Raw genomic sequence first — 20,792 nt, 5'->3', positions numbered from 1 at the left:
AGGGTCAATCCAAAAGGAATAATCAGAAGTACATTCAGAGTAGGAATGCGTGGTCCAGAACCTCCATGAGTGAGCTTAAATGCGGCCCATCACTGCCCCAACTCAACAAATAGGTACCATAACATGTTGGGCCTGTGGCAGCAGTGGATTAGCCAGGGAAGTGCTCATCGAGGAACCTAGAGGCCTCCTCCGGGATCGTAAAAAAGCAAGTTTTGTTGGAGTGTTCATTGCGTAATTTTGCGGGAAACAGCATGGAGTACCTGACTCCCAAGTCTCTAAGTCTCTTTTTTACGGCTATAAACGATTGGCGCTCCCGTTGCACCGCCACTGAGTAGTCCGGGTAGAGGTGGATCCTATTTGCACCAAGGAGAAGTTCTCCCTTGATCCTGGCCGCTCGTAGGAGGGCATCGCGGTCCCGGAAATTCAGAATCCTGGCTATTATGGGTCGCGGTGGTGCGCCAGGTCTGGGTTTTGCGGCCAAGGAGCGGTGTGCTCTCTCAATGGCGAATTGCGAGGAGAGTTTAGGGGCATCAAGGAGTGTCATTAGGATGCGTTCCACATAGTCCTCCATGGGCTCTGAGATATTGTCCTCGGGTATTCCAATAATGCGCAAATTGTTCCATCTCCAGCGGGATTCGAGGTCGTCATTTTTCTTCTCCACCGCTGTCACCCGGTTGGTGATCGTGGAGACTGCAGCGCGTAGAGAGCCGAGGTCGTCTTCGGCAAATCCCAATCTGGTTTCGACCTCAGCGACTCTTCCATCCGTTTTTTAGATATGGGCTTTAATGGAGGAGATGGTCCCATTCTAGTCATCTAGTTTTGTATGGAGTGTAGTGAAGCCATCCCGGATATATTCTAGCATCTTCTGCGAGTCGTCTAAAGCCGATGGGGCAGAGGTAGTAAGTTGCCCCTCGGGGTCCTCTGGGACAGGCTTGGATGGCGTTTTAGTGAACATGTTTAATGAGCCTTGCTTTTTCCCAGCACCAGCACCCTTGGTCATGTTGAGGGTCGGGTTCAGGGTCCGGAATCCCGGACGAAAGTAGGCCTTCAGAGGTAGTGAGAATCCCACAATAGCTTTTCGGCCATGTGGGTCAGGGTCAGTGTCCAGTTTGCAGCAAGGTGCGCTTCGAGCTTTTCCTGTTAAGCTTCGTATGTGTCCCCGAATGTGCGGGACTCACGTGGGAGGGCGACACCTAAGGCAGAGTCGATGAGGGATGAAGACACCGATGGTCCAGTATAGCCGGGTCAGCTCAGTGTAAGGCGGGCGCTGGAGCCCAAGGGGGCGTGTGGTGAGTGACCGAGTCACCGCAGCGTTGGTGCATAAGGTGCAGGCACAGTGGCCATGGATTAGAGTGGGTAGAAAGCGCTCTATCAGGGATGCCTCGGTTGGTCCTTCAGTGGACATTGGTATGTTGGGTATGAAGAGGTGGGGGGGGAGTGGAGACCCCCACAGTGTCCAGGGTGATAAGGGCTTCAGGCCCCGAGTCGCTCCCTCAGGGGCGGTCGAGTTGTGGGTGGCTTAAGTAGCTGCTGTGGGAGAGCTGAATGCTGCCGCAGATCCGCACACTGTCGGGGGAGGAGAGGGCCCCAGGCCAGTCCACGGCCGCAGGAGTAGGATCCCTGCTTTCGAGCCCGCTCCACGCCACCCGTCCTCCTTACCTTGATGTCGGACCATGCAAGAGGGGGGGAGCGAGGGAGACGGGCCGCACTGTAGCGCGGGGCAGCCACGGCGGCTCTGGCCGTTCGCAGCTCCGGCTCCGAATGGGAGGGGGAGCACAGGTCTCAGGCTCCGGGCACCAGCCCGCGATGGTACAGTGCAGTCGCAGGTCCGCCAGGAGATTCGTTGGGCTGCGCGGCTGTTCAGCGCGGAACGCGCGCTCCGATGCCCCTCCCCCACACAGGCCGCCTGCGCCGGGGGCTCGGGTGGCTTCACTGAGCTCCACGGAGCTCTGTCCCCGGGTCTGACCTGGCAGGCCGTGCGGCACCCGCGAGCACAGCTCGTCGGATGCACCGGCACGGTTATTAACGGTGCCGGTGCATCCGAGCTCCACATTCCCATTGAGCCCAATGGGGCTCAAATGGGAATGGGGATCTACCGGTACCGGCACCCGCGAAAGGGCAATTATCAGGTCCGCCTAACTCGGCATCACCCAGTAATTGACCATTCGCGGCTGCCGGACCCAGATGAAACTCTGGCGGCAGCTGTGCCGGTTTTACCAGCACAGCTACCGCCATGGTTGTAATGAGGCCCACTCTTTCAATAGTACCCAAGGGGGTGCTTTATGTTTAAATGTAAGTAAATTGTGATATATTCAGCAAGAATGGTCAAAATTACTTACTGCATATTTGTATTTGTATTTATTTCATTTATAGAGCGCACCAGGCCCAAGGGCATCCAGGCGCGTATTTTGGTTACAACATGATAAGGCAAACAGAGCAATAAAATTACAGTTAAATTACAATTTAAAATTACAATTACAATTATAAACATGTATACATAATGCAGTTACAGGGTGAGTAGAAGGTCATAGTCTATGTATAGGAAGTGGGGTGGGTGGCTAGTGCATGGAGGGTGGTTGGTAAGTGGGTAATAGGTCTTGGGCTGTTAGCCAGACTTTGGTCATATTTTTGAATCTGTGGAAGGAAGGTTCAGATCTTAGCAAGTTGGGGAGTGAATTCCAGAGTTTCGCCGCCATTACTGGGAAGCTAGCTCCGCCAGATCTTTGAAGGTTGAAGCGTGGGATAGAGAGGCTGTTAGTCTGTGCAGTTCTGCGCGGTCTGTTAGTGTAGTGGAGGGCGAATCTGTTGGCTAGGTAGGAGGGTGCTTGGTTGGATAAGCATTTGTGAGTGAGAGCAAGTGTTTTCAGAGTAATTTGTTGAGTGACGGAAAGCCAGCGTAGGTTACGTCTGGTGTCTGAGATATGTTGGTTCCTAGGGATGTTGAGAGCTGCTCCAATAGCATTATTTCGGATAATTTGTAACTTGTTTAAGTTGCATCTGTTGGTGCACAAGTAGAGGGCATTACAATAGTCAATTTTTGACAGCACGAGGGTCCTGGCAAGTGTGATACAGTTGGCTGGTGAAAGGAAAGGTCGGCTAGATGTAATGAGTTTACAGGTCTATGCCGCTGCAGAGGAAACTGCATTTGTTTGTCTGGCCAGGGATAAGGTGGAGTCGAGGTAAATCCCTAACGTTTTAGTGTCCTTAGAGGCCTTGATAGTGTTACCATCAATAATGAAGGAATTGAACTCAGGGGCCAGTTTGGATAGTTTTTGAGGAGAGCCGAGAATGAGGAGCTCTGTCTTCTCGTCATTCAGACAGAGTTCGGGTTGCGCCATCCAGGCTTGGATGACTTGGTAGATGGCATTCACCGATTGGGATGAGTATCTGGGTGTCGTCAGCATAATTAGTATATGTGACACCCAGATAGTCCAAAATATCAAATAGAGGTTTTGTGAACACGTTATACAATGTGGGAAGGACACAAGAACCTTGTGGTACCCCGCAGATGACGGGTGCCGGTGATGCTGCTGCTAGGAGAGAGAAGACACGCATCAATCTGTTGTTGAGGAGTGAACTGATCCAGGCTGTGGCTTTGTCAGAAAAATGGGCGGCTAGTTTAAGGTGGCGACATAGAATTTGATGATTGACTAGATCAAAAGCCGCAGAGAGGTCGAGAAGAAGTAGTAGCGCAAGTTTACCGTGACGGGGCCGGAACCCAGATTGCCTTAGACCCAGGAGATTATTGGATTCAAGATAATCTTGAATCTGTAGGTATGCAGCTCGGTCGAGGATTTTTAGTAGGAACGGCACCTTGGTGATGGGCCTGTAGTTCGTGGGTATGGGCCTGTAGTTCGTGGGTATATTGGCATCCAAAGTTGATTTTTTTTTTTTTTTTTTTTTTAGGAGCGGGATAACCCAAGCATCCTTCAAATTGTCCGGTACAATCCCAGTGCTGAAGGAGGAGTTGATGAGCGTGGTGATGAATGGAGCTAGCTTGTGGGCCGCTTCTTTGATAATAGGCGCTGGGCAGAAGTCCCCCTGGCAGTTGGAAGGTTTAAGGCTATTAATATTTTCCACTTCAGTAATAGATAAGGGAGAGAAGCTGAACTGGGTCAATGAATCTGGGATAGAGTTGTTTAGAGTTAGGAGAGAGTTAGGTTGCAAGTTAGACTGTAGATTGGCCTGTTTTTCGTTAATTTTGACTTGGAGGGTAGCTATCTTACCAAGGGGGGCGTTTTGGATATTAGTGCACCAAGTGCTATCTTTGACAGAAGTGTCAGGTGCAGAGACAGGGGTTTCCAGTTCTTTCAGGATTCTGAAGAGCTCTTTAGTATTGGACTTGGCTCGCTCAATGCGTTTGTTGTACGTGTCTTTTTTTTTGCCTGGAGTATGGCTTCCTTATAATTTAACGTGGCTAGGATGATGCTAGATTTATTAGCTTCTGTAGGGTTACTCCTCCAATGAGATTCAGCGATTCGTTTTTCTTTACAAAGAATTCTTAGTTGGGGGGTAAACCAGGAGTTGAGATGGGCTTGTGGTTTGGATTTTCTCAGTTTAGATGGGGCAATGAGGTCGAGGGCTTTGAGCATAGTATGGTTGAAGGTATCAACAAGGACAGTAGGGTCCTTGCTTACTAGCGCTTGTTCATTCAGGGCTGGAAGGATGAGAGGTAGTAGTTTGTCACAGGTTATGTCGCGCTTATTTCGTGTGGGAATAGCAGGTGCGAAGTCTGGAGTGGAGCTGATGGTTATGGCAGGGATGTTGAAGGTGATCAAATGGTGGTCAGTCCAGGCACAAGGTTGGTTTAGCTGCCACATTGATTCCACAGCTGAGGTCAGCTATCCAATCCAGGATTCTACCTTTGGAATGTGTGGAGGTGTTGATATGCTGAGTGAAAGTCGAGGCAGCTGTGTCATTGGGGTCAGTGAGTCCCAGGTTAAAGTCAACTCGTACGATAATTTGGGAGTTGATTTTGGTGTTGTCTGCCAGAATGTTGGAGAGGTCTTCAGCGAAAGTGGATAGTGGCTCTGGGGGCCTGTAGAGTAGGTGGAGTGAGATGGTGTGGTTAGGAGTGAGGGCAAATTTGGCTGTTAGGGCTTCCATAGATGAGATTTGGTGAGCAGTGGAGAGGCCGAGTGGATGATGGCAATACCACTACCTTTAAATTGGCTGGTATTGCGGTCGTGTCCGATATTATAGCCTGTTGGAATGGCTAATGAAAGTAGAGGTCCCAAGGCTGCGTGAAGCCAAGTTTCCGTGACTGTCAAAGTCCAGGTCATGAGTTAGGATGAGGTCCGCCAACTCTGGAGCATGGGTAGTAAGAGATCTGGCATTAATTAATGCCCCTTTGATAGTGTTCACAATGGGGTTAATAGGTTGGGATATCGATGTGTGTGGTGAGGAAGCAGTTCTGGTGATAGATTGTGGGTGTTTATTTTGGCGGAAGGAAGTTGGATGGTGGTAAGGAGGCGTGAGTAAGTCTGGTGCCAAGTCTGGCATTTCACAAGGAAAGTGAGCACGGTTGGATAGGAGTGGGTTTAGATGCAAAATGTTGGAGCCATAGGTCTGGGTTGTTGAGATATGGATTGGTGTTGTGGGTAGATATAGGCATGGTTGTAGTGTTACAAAGATGTGAGTGTGGTAATAAAGTAGTGATATGTTTGAGTGTGGACGCTAGGTGGGCGGTAAAGCAGAGTGTGCTAACTAGGGCTAGAGCAAATAACTTTTGGAGGGGTGACTTGAAAGACTGTTGGAGGCTGGTGCATGGTGGCAAATTTCACCAGGGCTAGCAGGCAATTACAATTATAAAGTGCGAGGGGCAGTATTGTATAACAATGAGTATGACAAGCACACATAGCACTCATTTAAAACGGGATGGGCTGAGAAGGCAAGCGGCTAGAATAGGTACAAAGCCAAGTATATTGCATACATTTGATGTGTGAGTGCAACAAAGGCAGTTGTGAAGTAGGCTAATAAATGTGTACAAAAGCACAACTCGGAGTAAAGTAACTAATCAAACTGGTCCACATTGGCCAAAATGGTGGCCATTTGGACTGGCCCACACTAGCATTTTACATTTTTGGTACAGGCATTGCCCTATAGGCCAGTACGAGCCTGGCGGCTCATCCATAATGGTGAGGGGGCACCCACCCAGTGGCCCCTCACCCATTATGGAGGAGCTAGGGAGCCAGCCCAGTGAAACAGTGAGAACTCCCTCCGCTGCTTTTTCAAAGGGAAACACTGTTTCTCTGACAGTTCAGTTTAGTTCCCCAGCCGCACATGCTCACTGAGCCATGCAAGTGCTGGGACTTTTTGCTTCACCAGCATTGCATAGCTCATTAGAAATTCTGGCTGGGGCACTGCATGTCCGAGGGGGAGCTCCTGCGCCTCCTCACACATACGGATAGAGCAGCCTGGAGCAGGGCGTTTCAGCACCCACACACAGGCCAATGCAGAAGGTACATTTTTGTTCACTGTTTTTATTTAAACATGTGTATGGATGCGTGTATGCTTATGTTATGAGTGAGTGAGTGTATGGTGATGGATGCTCGTGTGAATGATAGAGTGATTGCTGTATGAATGTGCAGCGCCTTGCATAAACACAATCATGTTGATTGCATTAGGCCCAGTGGGGCCCAGGGGATAGGAATGGTATCTTTCTACTGGACATCTATTATAGATGTCCAGTAAAAAATGTCATACCTGCGCCCTGGGCCCCCCAGCACCAATTGCAAACTGTTGGGCTTTTTACCCATTTTTTTTGTTAAAACTATGCTCAACAATGCAACATTTTAACCCATTATTTAAAAAAATAAATAAAAAAAAAATCACAGGGGGAAACCCCTCCCCTCTGAACCACCCTTTATTGGTTCGGGCTCCCTCACTATGCTCGGGCGCTATGGCATTTTTGGGGGAAATAGTTATGCCCCTCCACTAAAAAAAAAAAAAATCACGAGCCGCCACTGGCCCCCCTCAGACTGTGTTGGGAACGGGATGGGGGGAACCCAGGAACTATGGTGAGAGCACAATGGGCGGGAACCATGGGATAGTGGTGGGAGCAGAGTGGGGAGAGCCCAGGGTGTGTGATTGGGTGGGGAGAGACCAGGGAGTGGGATGAGGGAGCCCAGCGACTGTGATGGGAGCAGGTGACTGCGCGCAATATATACTGTCCATTTGGCATTTCTGGGGGGGTACCGGACTGCCCAAATTTTGCTCAGGCGGGCACCGGCCAAAAAAGTTTGAAGACCACTGATCTAGACATTTGCTGCAACAATGACTTTGCAACTGGGCTACAGACAGGGGTTCCAAAGCACCATCACCGCTGGATAAAGCACAGCCCCGTGCCCCCCACCTGCTAACCTTGCTGGTCTGTCTGTTCTTGTCTGCTTTGCTATCACTGCTTGAAGTACTGATTGCACCGGGTGAGGCTCGCCCCCTCGAGCGCCGCTCCTCTCTAGGTCCAGGGCTTTCCTTCTTCCTCCCACTCCTCATCGACATCTAGGGGTAGGGGACAGAAGAAAAACTGATAAAAGGTGCTTGAAATCATATTTCTGTCATTAGTTCCTACACATCTCTCAAACATTTAACGCTCCGTTATCATTAGCCACATTAAGATACCGAAGGCCAACCTGACCATTATTATTTTCCAATTAGGCTCGGCAAGCAACAACATAAAGGGATGGGACATAAAATACCCCTTGGATACCAAAAATTACCATCTCTGCTTTTAGTGTGAAAACCAGAGTATTTTACATTTTTCCTGACCTGACTTACTTGGCAAATACTGCTTTTGTTGCCAAGGCATCATACATCTCAAAGGTTGAGGTGCACCAAGGCAATGTGTGTGTGAATGTTGGATGTGTGGGATTAACTGATGTCCCAACACGGTTGGATGCATGGGTGACTATCTGAGGGGTGACTATCTTTTGACTCCAGTCGCATGCATCCTGCTTTACCCTGGGGGTTTGCCTTCCAGGGACGCATGCATAATTTCACCAAAGAGTACAATGGCCAACGAGCAGACACTGTTCCTCAGGGAGGGAGAGGGAGAGGAAATGTGTAAACATGCACACACCCACCCACATACACACTCCCAAGTGCCGTCCTCGATGCATGTTGGCCATAGATACTACCTGTATTGGAGGTGAGGGCTACACTTGTCAAAGCCTGGTTTGACCAATTTCTAAGTAATTTCTGGATACGAACTGGAATCCAGACCTGCGAGAAAGCCCTGCAACATGAATGTGGCAGGGATTGTGTGGATGCCAAAACGTTTAATCACTACAACCCAGAGTCTGGAGACTCTAATCTCCTATTCAGAGCCGCCATTAGGTGGGCCACAGAAAGCCTAAGGATTACCTGTTTGCCCAGCTTTAGGAAGTGTGAGGAACCAGGAATGAGACGCAGACACATAGGACTCCGTGATCGCTACAAACCTTTATTGAAATAATAAAAGGGTTGGAAAATGCCTCACTATCCCTACTCTAGAAGGCATTTCCCTTTCTCAACCAAAAGGAACAAGTTACTTACCTGTAACTGTTGTTCTCCAGCATGGGTCTGGCATGGATTCACATGCTCATGAATATTCCCCGTCGTCAGGCCATGAATCCTCGGTATAGAAAAAATCAGTATCAGTTTTGTTTCTGATCTGTCTTTCTCAGTAGTAACCAATCACTGGTCTCTGGGTCATACTGCCCCCAGCCAATGACTGCCCTCTCCCTAAGCCCCACCCCTGGCAGCCATCCTCAGATTTGGTAGCACGTGAAGAGGCAGTATGACCAAGTGAAGAGCCGCAGAGGGGTAGGCGGGAGGGTTCGCATGTGAATCCATGCCAGACCCATGCTGGAGAACAACAGTTACAGGTAAGTAACTTGTTCCTTCTCCAGCATGGGGTCTGGCATGGATTCACATGCTCATGAATATAAGAATACATAGCAGTATACACATGCACAACCACGGGAGGTGGGACAAGGCTCAATATCAAGCAATACAACAACTCAACATTAAGCAACTCTTACCTCCTCACCAGGCTCACCTTAGGCGAACAGGTTGCGCAGCACTGCCTGGCCGACTCGGGACTCCTCCCTGGAATACCGGTCGACGCAATAGAGTCTCGTGAAGGTGTGCGCCGACCTCCACGTAGCAGCCCTGCAGATGTCGAGCAGGGGCACATCAAACAGGAACGCCGTAGTAGCAGCGATCGCTCTGGTCGAATGGGCTCTCGGACGGCCGGGCAGCGGTCGGTTTGCCAACCGGTGACAGTTCATGATGCAGCCGGAGAGCAATCTGGAAATGGAAGTCTTCGAGAGAGCCTTCCCTTGATTCACAGGTCCAAAGTTCACAAGCAGCTGTGACGTCTTCCGGAAACTCTTCGTGCGGTCCACGTAGAACTTCAGCGCTCTAGCTACATCTAGCGAGTGCAGAGTCCTCTCTACCAGCGACGAAGGCGACGGGAAGAAAACTGGCAACACCAAGGGCTCGTTGAGGTGGAAGTCCGACGGCACCTTGGGCATGAAGGAGGGGTGCGTCCTCAGCACCACCCTCGTGTCGTGAAAAGTCAAGTATGGAGGCTTGCAAGAAAGGGCCTGGATCTCTCCCACTCGTCGTGCAGAGGTGATGGCGACGAGGAATGCTGTCTTCCACGACAGAAACTTCAACGGCACTGAATGCATAGGCTCGAATGGGGCCCCCATGAGCCTAGTTAGTACCACGTTGAGCTCCCACGCCGGGGCAGGGGCCTTCATCGGCGGGAACGATCGGAACAGTCCTTTCATAAATTCCTTCACCAGACGATGAAACCACAAGGACGCCCGTCCTGTAGTTCTGGTGTAACATGAGACGGCAGCCAGATGTACCTTGATGGAAGCGTGAGATAGGCCAGCCTTGGCCAAAGACAGTAGGTACGGCAATACTTGAGGGGCCGTAATCCGCAGAGGGTTAATCTTCTGTGCCCGGCACCAGACAGAGAACCTCTTCCATTTGTGTCCGTAGCACTTGAGAGTCTGCAGTCGGTCGGGATGTCGTATCCTCCAAACTCTAGTGCTGCAGGAGCCAGGCCTGCAAGTTCAGCGACTCTGGTTCGTGATGAAGAATGGGGCCTCCTTCTCTGGAGAGAAGATCCGCGTCCGTCGGTACCTTGACTGGTGTGGATGCTGAAAATTCCAGAAGGTCCGGGAACCAGATCTGCCTCGGCCACGCCGGTGCGACGAGGATCATCCTGCACCGGGACCTCTTGAGCTGGTTGACGAGCCGGAGTAGCAACGGCAACGGCGGGAATGCATAAAGGAACAGGCCGTCCCAGGGGAATGAGAAAGCATCGCCCATGCTCCTCGGTTGGGAACACCTGCTGGCGAACCTCCGGCACTTGGAGTTCGCCGCCGTCACGAAGAGATCGATCTGGGGTTCGCCCCATCGTCGGAAGAGTCGGTCCACTAGATCCTGGCGCAGTTCCCACTCGTGGCACGAGCGCAGCTCCCTGCTGAGTGAGTCGGCGATGGTGTTTTTTATCCCTGCCAGATGAAAGGGTACCAGAAACATCCCTTGTGCGATGGCCCAAAGCCACAGATCCTGGGCTTCCTTGGACAGGGCAGGGGATCTGGTTCCGCCCTGCTTCCGAATGTAAAACATTGTGGTGGTGTTGTCGGTGAAGATCCTCACCACTTTGCCCTTGAGGGACGGAAGGAAGGACCTGAGGGCCCAGAACACTGCGCAGAGCTCCAAGATGTTGATGTGGAGAGTCCTCTCCTCCGAGCACCAAAGGCCTCTCGCGTGGAGGCCTCCGGTGTGCGCTCCCCAACCTTCCAGGGAGGCATCCGTCATCACCGTCACCTGGTGGGCCGGGGCTAGGAAGCCTGTTCCCGCTGTCAGATGAGCGCGGACACCCCACCATCGTATCGCCTGATGGAACGTTTCGTCAAGCGAGATCCTGTCCTCGAAGCTGCCCGTCGTCTGGATCCAGTGGGCGTCGAGGAATTCTTGCAAGGGCCGCATCCGAAGTCTGCAATGGGGTACCAGATAAATGCAGGAGGACATCATTCCGAGGAGGGACTTGATAGACCTCACTCTGGCCACGTCCGCACCTTTCCTAGGATGGTCTTTATCCTTTCCTCCGACGGTGAGACCCGCCGCGCCACTGTGTCGAGCTGTGCTCCCAGAAACAGGGAGACTTGCGACGGGACCAGGTGGGATTTTGGAAAGTTGATGGAGAACCCCAGGTCCGTGAGCAGCTGGACGGACTTCGCAGTGTGTTCCACGGCAAGCTCCCTTGTCCTTGCCCGTATGAGCCAGTCGTCCAGGTAAGGGTAGACGTGGATCCCCTGCAGGCGCAGCGCGCCGTCACCGGTGCTAGGCACTTGGTGAACACCCTGGGCGCCGATTTTAATCCGAACGGGAGGGCCTTGAACTGGTAGTGCCGCCCTTTGACCACGAACCCGAGGAACTTTCGGTGCCTCTTTAGAATAGGGATGTGGAAGTACGCATCCTACAAAGCCAACGACGACAGGAAATCGCCCTCCTCCAGCTGTCCCAGCACGTGCTGGAGGGTGACCATTCGGAACTTCTGTGCCTTGATGTATTTGTTTAGTCGTCGCAGGTCCAGGATGGGACGCCATCCTCCTGTCTTCTTCCTCACGAGGAAGTATCTCGAGTAAACTCCGGAGCCCCGAAGCCTCTTCGGCACGAGCTCGATGGCACCTTTCCTGAGCATCGCCCGTACTTCTAACAGCAGTTGAGGGACGTGATTTTCCTTCCTGGCCTCGGGAGGAATGAGGGGGCACCTCTTCTGGAACTCGAGGGCGTGCCCCAGGGCCAGGGCGTCCAGCACCCAACGGTCGGTGGAGATGGACTCCCACACGCCGACGAACTTCGTCAGCCGGCCTCCCACCGGGGTGCTTCGGCGGGGGCCCGACCCGACGGACGGTTCAATCTTGCTTGGAGGCCGCTTTGCCTCCTTGATCACTTTGGCGACGACGGCGGGATCCACCTGACTTGCCGCGTCCCCTGTAGGCCTCCTGCGACGAAGACCTTGGCGCTTGACGGTAAGTAGAGGCGCTGCTGCCGGCTACCTTGGAGGCACCCTGTCTGCCTCCGGAACTCCGAAAGGACGGCCGTCGTTGTTGGAGCACACCCAGAGCACGGGCCGTCTCCGTGTCCGTCTTGATCGCCTGAATGGATTCATCAACCGCCTTGCCAAAAAGGTTGTTCCCATCGAAGGGCATGTCCAAAACCTTGGTCTGAACGTCCTGGCGGAAATCCGTCGCCCTGAGCCATCCTCGTCGTCTCAGGCAAACGCTGTTGCCCAACTGACTGAAACCGGTGTCAGCGATGTCCGTAGCCACCGTAATGGCGTGGTCTGAGGCAATCTCACCTTCCTGCAAGATTTCCAGGGCCTCAGCCCTCTTGGCATCCGGAAGCAAGTCCAACAGAGGGGCGATCTTGAACCACAACTCCCTGTCGTAGCGGGCTACGATGGCCAGGGCGTTGGCCGCCTTGATGGTCGTCGCTGCAGATGAGATGACCCGTCGTCCCATCGCATCCAGTTTCCTACCCTCACCGTCCGGAGGGTAGGTTGAAGTCGAGGCCGATGCCCCCCCCACTTTCTTCTTGGCCGCCGCCGAAACGACCGAGTCCGGGGTAAGGCACCCTAAGGCACAAGGGGGCAGCGTCGGGGACCCGGTACTTCTCGTACCGGTCCCTCTTCGCAGGAGCCGTGGCAGGGTTCTTGAGGAGGGTGAGCCCCTCATCCCAGATGTCATCAAGAAGCGGTACGGCGAGGACCGTCTTCCTTTTAGCCTTGCGCCGCTGGTAAAGGAACCCCTCCTTCTTTTCCTCGGGGCAGAGCTGGAAGAGCTCGGATGCCCTGGAGATCATTGCATGGAAGGATCCAATCTCGTTGGGCGGGGACGCCCGGGCAGGGGGTGACGGGGGGGCACGTCCCGTCGTCGCCTCCATCGTCATCCGTACCCGTCGTAGTCGTGTCCATGCATGTATCATCCCCGTGGGTAGTGGACCGGGGGAAGGCAGAGAAGGCCGCAGAGGCGGGAGAGGAGGCCTAGGATGCGTTCTCCTCCTCTTAGGCGGTGGGCTCCCCGAAGGTCCTGGCTCCGGATCTGGATGGCTGACAAAAGGGCCGCCGAGGTGTCCTGCGGCACCGGAAACGACGGGCGTGAGGGCTCTTGAAGAGCCTCGTCTGCGCCACCGTCGCTCTCGTCGTCGCCCTCATCGGGATGCCTCCCGATGGGCTGGGTCTCCTCCACGACTTGGATGAGCTCCTCTTCAGAGGTCGTGTCTGTATCCACGACGGCCACCACCCCCCCCTTTTTCCAACGAGGACTTCATGGGGGTCTTCTCGATGGGCCTGAAAGACAACTCCCTCCGCTGTGGCAGGGAGACTCTGGTACCTGAGGGCGCCTCCACTGGTGTAGCCTCCACAGGCTGAGCCAGGGCCGCGGCAACATCCTCAATCGAGGTCCTAGCAGGGTGAATCACGGCCAACGTCACCTTCTGTACGCCTGGGGCCTTCACCTTCGGGGGAGGGTCCGAGCCTCGCTCCCCCTCTGCCAGAGTCTTCGAGATCGATCGGGGCCTCTCCAGAAGCTTCGCCGGGTTCTCGGACTTCCTCTTACCCGAGCCAGAGCGTTGGCTCGTGGTCGATGGCGCCGGGGAGGGTGCGCCCTGCCTGGCAGCCAAGGAGCCCGACCGTTCGGTGCTCCCTGTGCCCGCGGACTCGCGGTGCTTAGCCTTTTGTTGAGCCCCCGTCGCCGGAGCACCCTCACAGGACTTAGAAGACCGCTCGGACTTCTTCTCGCCTGGCGGGCTATTACCTTCCAGCCAGTTGGCGAGACTGAGGTGGCGATCCTTCATGGTCCGCTCCGACATGTTTCCACAAAACGCGCAGTCCTTTTCCTTGTGCGTCTTGTCCTCATGGAGACAGTAGAGGCATAACGAATGCTCGTCCTTCTTGAAAACGTTCTGAAGCTGGCATCCAGAGCAGGTCCTGAAAAGCTTCCTGGGCGTCGAGCTCCCTTTCTCCTGGGCCATGTCCGGGGTAGGCCTCGGAACTTCTGGAATCCTCCAAAAGCGTAACTCGACGAAATCTTCACCCTTGAGGGGCGTAGAAAACTCCGAAACGGAAGTATAAACGGTGGAGCTTGAGGCTCTTTTAACCGAAAAAATGAGAAAATCTCCTGAAAAAAGCGCGAAAACGCAGCAAAAGCTCGAAAGCTAAGCACGAGGACTCCCAACACTTGAACGTGCGGTAAAAATCTGAGGATGGCTGCCAGTGGTGGGGCTTAGGGAGAGGGCAGTCATTGGCTGGGGGCAGTATGACCCAGAGACCAGTGATTGGTTACTACTGAGAAAGACAGATCAGAAACTAAACTGATACTGATTTTTTCTATACCGAGGATTCCCGGCCTGACGACAGGGAATATTCATGAGCATGGGAATCCATGCCAGACCCCATGCTGGAGAACTGTCTGTCCGATGTCAAGATATCTAAAGCAAAATGTCTTGTGTCAGAAATCCTATTCTGGCCCTCACATTCTAAATGTAACTCTATAAAGGTGCCAAGGGTAAGCTTTTTGGTTTGAAAGGTGCCCAAATAAGTTCAGCAAAACGTACAACTGCAATAAAAAAGCTCCCACCAAGATGATGTTCACAGTTCCTGGGAATGTCTCCCTTCCTCAGGTTTCTTTCCAGCAAAACAAAAGTTCAAAAACATAACTGTTCTTTGTAACTGAAGAAGGTAGCTCCCTCTTCCTGATATTTGTAATTTACTTCACAGACTTAATGTTAATGTGTAGGCAAACAATCACTGTGTTTCTTGGAGAGTTATAGTTCCGATTATAGATTTTGGTGTCCTTGTCGCTTGACTTAAGAGTCACCGCTGTTGTGTTTGCCCAACAGTAACAATATAACTTCAAATTTGATCTTTGGAATTCATGCGCAGAGGAAAAAGGATACATTCAATTCTTCATTTTTTTTTTATAAATGTTTTTATTTTCTGCTGCGTTGTTCAAAATGTGTTTCACCATTAAGTGTGCCATTTCAGGAAGTGAAAAGTGCTTATTTGTTTGTTTATCCTGTTGAGGATGTTGCCGTTTATTTTGTAAGTTCACCACACAAAATATAAATCCTATTTTGTGTTTTTTAGTGAGGAAGAAAGAGGTACTTTTCCTTCTGCCCGTGTTTGGAGACAGTGAATAACATCAGAATACCTAGCCCGGTTTTGAGAAAGGCCTTTTGGCTGAAACACGTGTTAACCACTAAGGGCATTCAGATGTACAAGTACTGTGCAATAATACTGGAAACAATATTACACAGCCACTGTAGTGGCTGTGTAGTTATGGTTAAGTTGCTGTTTCCATAGGAAGAGCATTTTTTGGGTGGCTTATAACTTCGCTGTCCCTGGACGAATCCTCACCAAACGTTCCAAAAAAAAGTATATGGGCCACTCTGAATTTTTTTGCAAAGTTTGGTGAGGTTTCGTCCGATGTGGGGGGGGTGTCGAGAAGTTATAGGGGGGGCCCCAAAACGTTTTTCCCATAGACTGAATGGGGGAAAAACCTTGCGCATGGCTACAGGCCAAACAACTGGACGGATTTTCACCAAATTTGCGGCAGGAGCAGGGGTTTGGTCCTAAAAGCGTGCTTTTGTAAATTTAGTGAGAATCCGTGCAGTACTTTTCTTTAAAACAACCAAAAAGTAGGTCTAAAAAAAATGTGTGATATCCATGTCCGCTCCGCGGTCACACTTCCCTGTTCGCTCCGCGGATAAGAGACCGATTGGCTAAGGGACTGGCGTCATTACCGCGGACACGCGACGTCTTTGCCGATTGGCTGCAGTGAGCCGTGTGCTGCATCAGATTGTTTGGATGCGCCCGACATCGCAGCGGCGACCAGCAGCAAAATTCTATTTCGAAAACTGTTTTGCTGTGTCACAGTGCTTGGGGAGGTTCAGACAGTAAGAGATGAGTGAAAAAATGTATTTGTTCAGGCGGTAGGTGTTAATGATGCATTCCTTATGCCCGCCGTGTTCAGGATGTTTGTAAGCACAGAAAATGAGGGGTCTCATAAGGGTATTTCAGTCCGTGCTGTGCGCAGGCAACTTGAGACTGTTCCAAGGACACGCGTGGTGTTAGCGAACAGTGAAATTGAGTACATGCTGTAATTAAATTCTTTTTTCCTATGGGTGTGCTATTGATTTGTACGCCGCCATGTGTGTGACATGCTGCAGTGGTTGTGGCCAGGGCCTAGAGTCTTGGATGCATGGCCTTAGGCCGAAGGCCATACTTCCAAGACTCTAGGCCCTGGCCACAACCACTGCAGCATGTCACAGCAATGGATACACCTGTGGTATTGCTTTATCGATCAGATGGTTGTGGGGAGTGTGTACAGTCTTGGGTGCATGGCCAAAGGCCATGCACCCAAGAACAAAGTTATAAGCACTGGAGGTATAAGCCAATGTACACCCATACATTGTAATATGTATGGACATACAGCTAGGAGTCTAGCCTGTGGCACAACCACTGAAGCATACCACACCTATAGATACACCCGTACTACCGCACATCACTCAAGTGGTTGTGGGGAGGTCTGCAGTCTTGGATGAATGGCCGAAGGCCATGCACCCAAGAACAAACTTATAAGCTCTAAAGTTATAAGCCAACATGGGTTTTATATAGTGCGGTGGTTGTAGGCAGGACGTAGACTTTTGGGTGCACGGCTGCAGGCTGTAGGCTATACACCCAAGAGTGTAGTGCCTGCCCACAAGCACTGCAGGATATCATATTCATACATCACACCCATACAATCGATTATGTATCTGGTAGGTGTGGGCAGGGGCTAGAGTCCTAGGTACAAATGGAGTACATGCTACAGTTATAATGTTTCATTCTATGGGTGTGCTAATGCTTTATAAGCGACCATGGGTGTAATATGCTGCGGTGGTTGTGGCCAGGGCCTAGAGTCTTGGGTGCATGGCCGTAGGCCGTAGGCCATACTTCCAAGACTCCAGGCCCTGGCCACAACCACCGCAGCATGTCACAGCAATGGATACAACTGTAGCATTCATTATCGATCAGATGGTTGTGGGGAGTGTGTAGAGTCTTGCCTGCAGTGCCAAAGGCCATGCACCCAAGAACAAAGTTACAAGCACTGGAGTTATAAGCCACTTCACACCCATATATTGAAATATGTATGGACATACACCTAAGACTTTAGGCCCTGGCTACAACCACTGCAGCATATCACAGCTATAGATACACCCGTAGCATTGATCATCACTCAGGTGGCTGTGGGGAGGGCCTGGACTCATGGGTGCATGGCCGACGGCCATGCACCCAACAGCACATTTATACGTAGTGTAGGTACAAGCCACAATGGGTGTGATATGGTGTGGTAGTTGTGGCCAGGGCGTAGAAAGTTATAAGCACTGCAGTTATAAGCCACTATGGTTTTATATACTGCATACCCATACATTGAAAAATATATGGCCTTACACTCAAGACTGAAGCCTGTGGCCACAACTACTGCAGCATATTACAGGTATAGGTACACTCGTACTATCAAACATCATTCAGGTGGTTGTGGGGAGGGCGTATCGTTTTGGGTGTATGGCCAAAGGCCATGCTCCCAAAACCAACTTTATACGTAGTGAAATTAGAAGCCACAATGGGTGCGATATGCTGTGGTGATTCTGGCCAGGACCCAGAATCTTGCACCCAAGGCTGAAGTCATAAGCAGTGAGGTTTTAAGTGAACATGTGTGTGCTGTGGTGCGGTGGTTGTGTGCACGGCCTAGCGTCTTGGGTGCATGGCTGCAGACCATGCACCCAAGAGGAAACCTATAAGTAGTGAAATTACAAGCACCATGGTGTGCTGCGATCGTTGTGGGTAGGACCTATAATCTTGGTTGCTTGGCCGTAGGGTGTAGGTGGTAGGTTATACATCGAAGATGCAAGGCCCAGCCTATAGCCACTGCACCATATTACTGCCATAGATTAGATGAACAAGTTACTTCTTACCTTGTAACGTTCTTTCGATGGGATGTTCCTCCGACGTATTCCTCATCTTAGATATCTCCTTCCAGCTCTGCTGGCCTAGGAAAAATTTTCTCTAGAGGGTGCTGCGCGTGAACGTCCGACGAGTCGATGTCCCTCGACAGCCGCCGTATCGACGTCGACGTCATCCTGCCTATAAAGGCTGCGCGCAGCGTCCGTTGCTCAGTTCCGTGTTGTAGCCCACAGTATTTCTGTCTGGACTAGACTAATCACCCTGAAGGAGCGTAAGCTGCAACAACAAGGGAAGCAGAACTGCGGGGATGGATGGGAGGGTCGATAAGGAATACGTCGGAGGAACATCCCATCGAAAGAACGTTACAAGGTAAGAAGTAACTTGTTCTTCGAAGGGATTGTGTCCTCCGACGTATTCCTTATCTTAGATAGACTCCCATAGCAGTATTCTATTATTGGAGGTGGGAGTACTGGCTTCATGCTGCCTTCTATTGATGAATAGAGTGCAATACAGCCCTTCCAAACCTAGTCTCTTGACTGGAGGAGGAATCCAAGTTGTAAAATCGTGTAAAGGTATGGACGGAAGACCATGTGGCGGCCGCACAAATGTCTTTAACTGGCACTCCTCTTTTGAGGGCCGATGAAGCTGCAATACCTCTGGTCGAATGAGCCCTAAGGTTTTGAGGGGGCTCTTTTCCTGCCAGTTTATAACATTCCAAAATGGCTAGAATGATCCATCTGGAAATGGTCTGCTTAGTTATTGGTAACAATAGCTTGTAACCTGTGTAGCCTACAAACAGCTGGTCTGTTTATCTTATCCTGGCCAGTCTACTGATGTAAAAACTTAAAGCCCTTCTAGGGTCCAGCCTGTGTAACCTCTCTTCCTCTTTCCCCGGATGAGGAGGAGGATAGAAAGATGGCAGGGTAATCTTCTGAGTGATATGGAATTCAGAAACCACCTTTGGGAGGAAATTAGGCTTCACTTGCAGGACAACTTTGTCTTTGTGAAAGATTGTATGAGGGGGTTTACAAGAAAGAGCTTGTAACTCGCTCACCCTTCTAGCAGATGTAAGTGCTATTAATAAAACAGTTTTAAGGGTAAGAAATCTTAACGAACAAGAATGGAGTGGTTCGAAAGGTGTGCCCATCAGGAAAGTTAGGACTAAGTTTAAATCCCATAGGGGAACCTGGAATGGTCTTGGGGGATAAACATTGGTTAACCCCTTTAGAAACTGTTTAACCAAGGGTAACTTGAAATAGGATGGTTCTTCCGCAGTGCGCTTAAAGATGGAGAGCGCTGAGAGATAGCCCTTAATGGTGCCAACTTGAAGGCCTGAATTTGCCAAATAGAGTAGGAAGGACAAAATCATTGGTGTACCGCATGAAAAGGGGTCGATATCCTTTTCTCTACACCAGCTGCAAAATCTGTTCCAACGGCAGCGGTATAAAGACTTTGTTGCTGGCCTCCTTGCCGAAAGCAACACCTCCATAACATCATCAGGGAGGTCCCAATCCTTGTACCTCAGCCTTTCAGAAGCCAAGCGTGAAGGTTGAGGGTTTTGATGTCTGGATGGAGAACCTGACCTCCCTTCTGTGAGAGTAGGTTCTCTCTGAGTGGAAGTCGAATTGGAGGGCAGATGGACAAGTCTAGAAGGTCCGGGTACCACGTTCTCCTGACCCAATCCGGGGCAATAAGGATCATGGTCTTGCGGAATCTTCTCAACCTCCTGATCATTTGAGGAATGACAGGGATCGGTGGGAACGCGTACAGAAGAGGAAACTCCCAGTCCACTATGAACGCGTCTCCCAGAGCTCCTCTCGAGGGAAATTCCCTTGAGCAGAACAGATCGCACTTCCTGTTGACACTGGTGGCGAACAGATCCACCTGAGGGGTTCCCCAAAGGGCGAAGATCTCTTGAAGGACTTCCTGAGCTAGTTCCCACTCGTGGGAGACTGTGCTCTGCCTGCTCAGAGCGTCCGCTGTCAAGTTCTTCTCTCCGGCTAGGTGAACTGCCGATAGAGAGATTCCTTCTTGGATTGCCCAAAACCAGAGCTGCATTGCCTCTCTGCACAGGGGTAGTGATCCTACGCCTCCTCTTTTGTTGAGGTAATGCATGGCCACTGTGTTGTCCGTCATTATCAGGACATTCTTCCATTGTACAGCTGGCAGGAACGCCTCCAGCGCAAGTCTGATGGCCCTCAGCTCTAACAGGTTGATATGTAGTCTAGACTCCGATGGGGACCAACGACCGCTGATGGTCAAGTCGTTGGCGTGGGCTCCCCACCCCGTGAGTGAGGCATCCGTGACTACTGTTATCTCCGGCCAGGGTTGCCAAAACTGTTCTCCTTTCAGAATGTTCTCCTGACAGGCCCACCACTGAAGGTCTCGAGCCACCCTGTCGGGAACCTGAAGAAGATCTGTCATTCTTCCTGAGAATTGTGACCACCGAGTCCTCAGTGCCCACTGGAGGGATCTCATTCTCAGGCGAGCCTCTGGCACTAGAAAAATGCAGGATGCCATGAGGCCTAGCAACCTCAAAAAGTCGAAGGTTGGGAGACGTTGGGCATTTTGGAACTTGGTAACCATCGGTAGAATATCTTGAGCCCTCACCTCTGGTGGCGAGGCTTTTCCCAGGGAAGTGTCCAGGATCGCTCCGATGAACTGGAGTCTCTGCGATGGTATCATTTGTGACTTCTTTAAATTGAGGGAGAAGCCCAGTCTGTGAAGGGAGTGGCAAACGTGATTTAGCTGGATCTGAGCTTGTTCCGAAGATACAGCC

General features: G+C 51.3%; 1 protein-coding gene across 3 annotated transcripts in view; it reads right to left on the bottom strand.

Annotated features, from left to right (window-relative positions):
- Positions 1-20,792, bottom strand: part of ATN1 (atrophin 1) — a 414,646-nt gene that overhangs the window by 223,419 nt on the left and 170,435 nt on the right. For all 3 annotated transcript variants that reach the window (XM_069650648.1, XM_069650647.1, XM_069650649.1), the window contains exon 3: positions 7,363-7,500. In XM_069650648.1, coding sequence (XP_069506749.1) covers positions 7,363-7,500 — 138 coding nt within the window. The remainder of the gene's footprint in view (positions 1-7,362; positions 7,501-20,792) is intronic.

Source organism: Ambystoma mexicanum, chromosome 3p (assembly GCF_040938575.1).
Source record: "Ambystoma mexicanum isolate Mex_15411 chromosome 3p, UKY_AmexF1_1, whole genome shotgun sequence".
NCBI classification, from domain to species: Eukaryota; Metazoa; Chordata; class Amphibia; order Caudata; family Ambystomatidae; genus Ambystoma; species Ambystoma mexicanum.
Note: the sequence above shows the minus strand (reverse complement) of the source record. Positions and strands in the feature narration are given on the sequence as shown.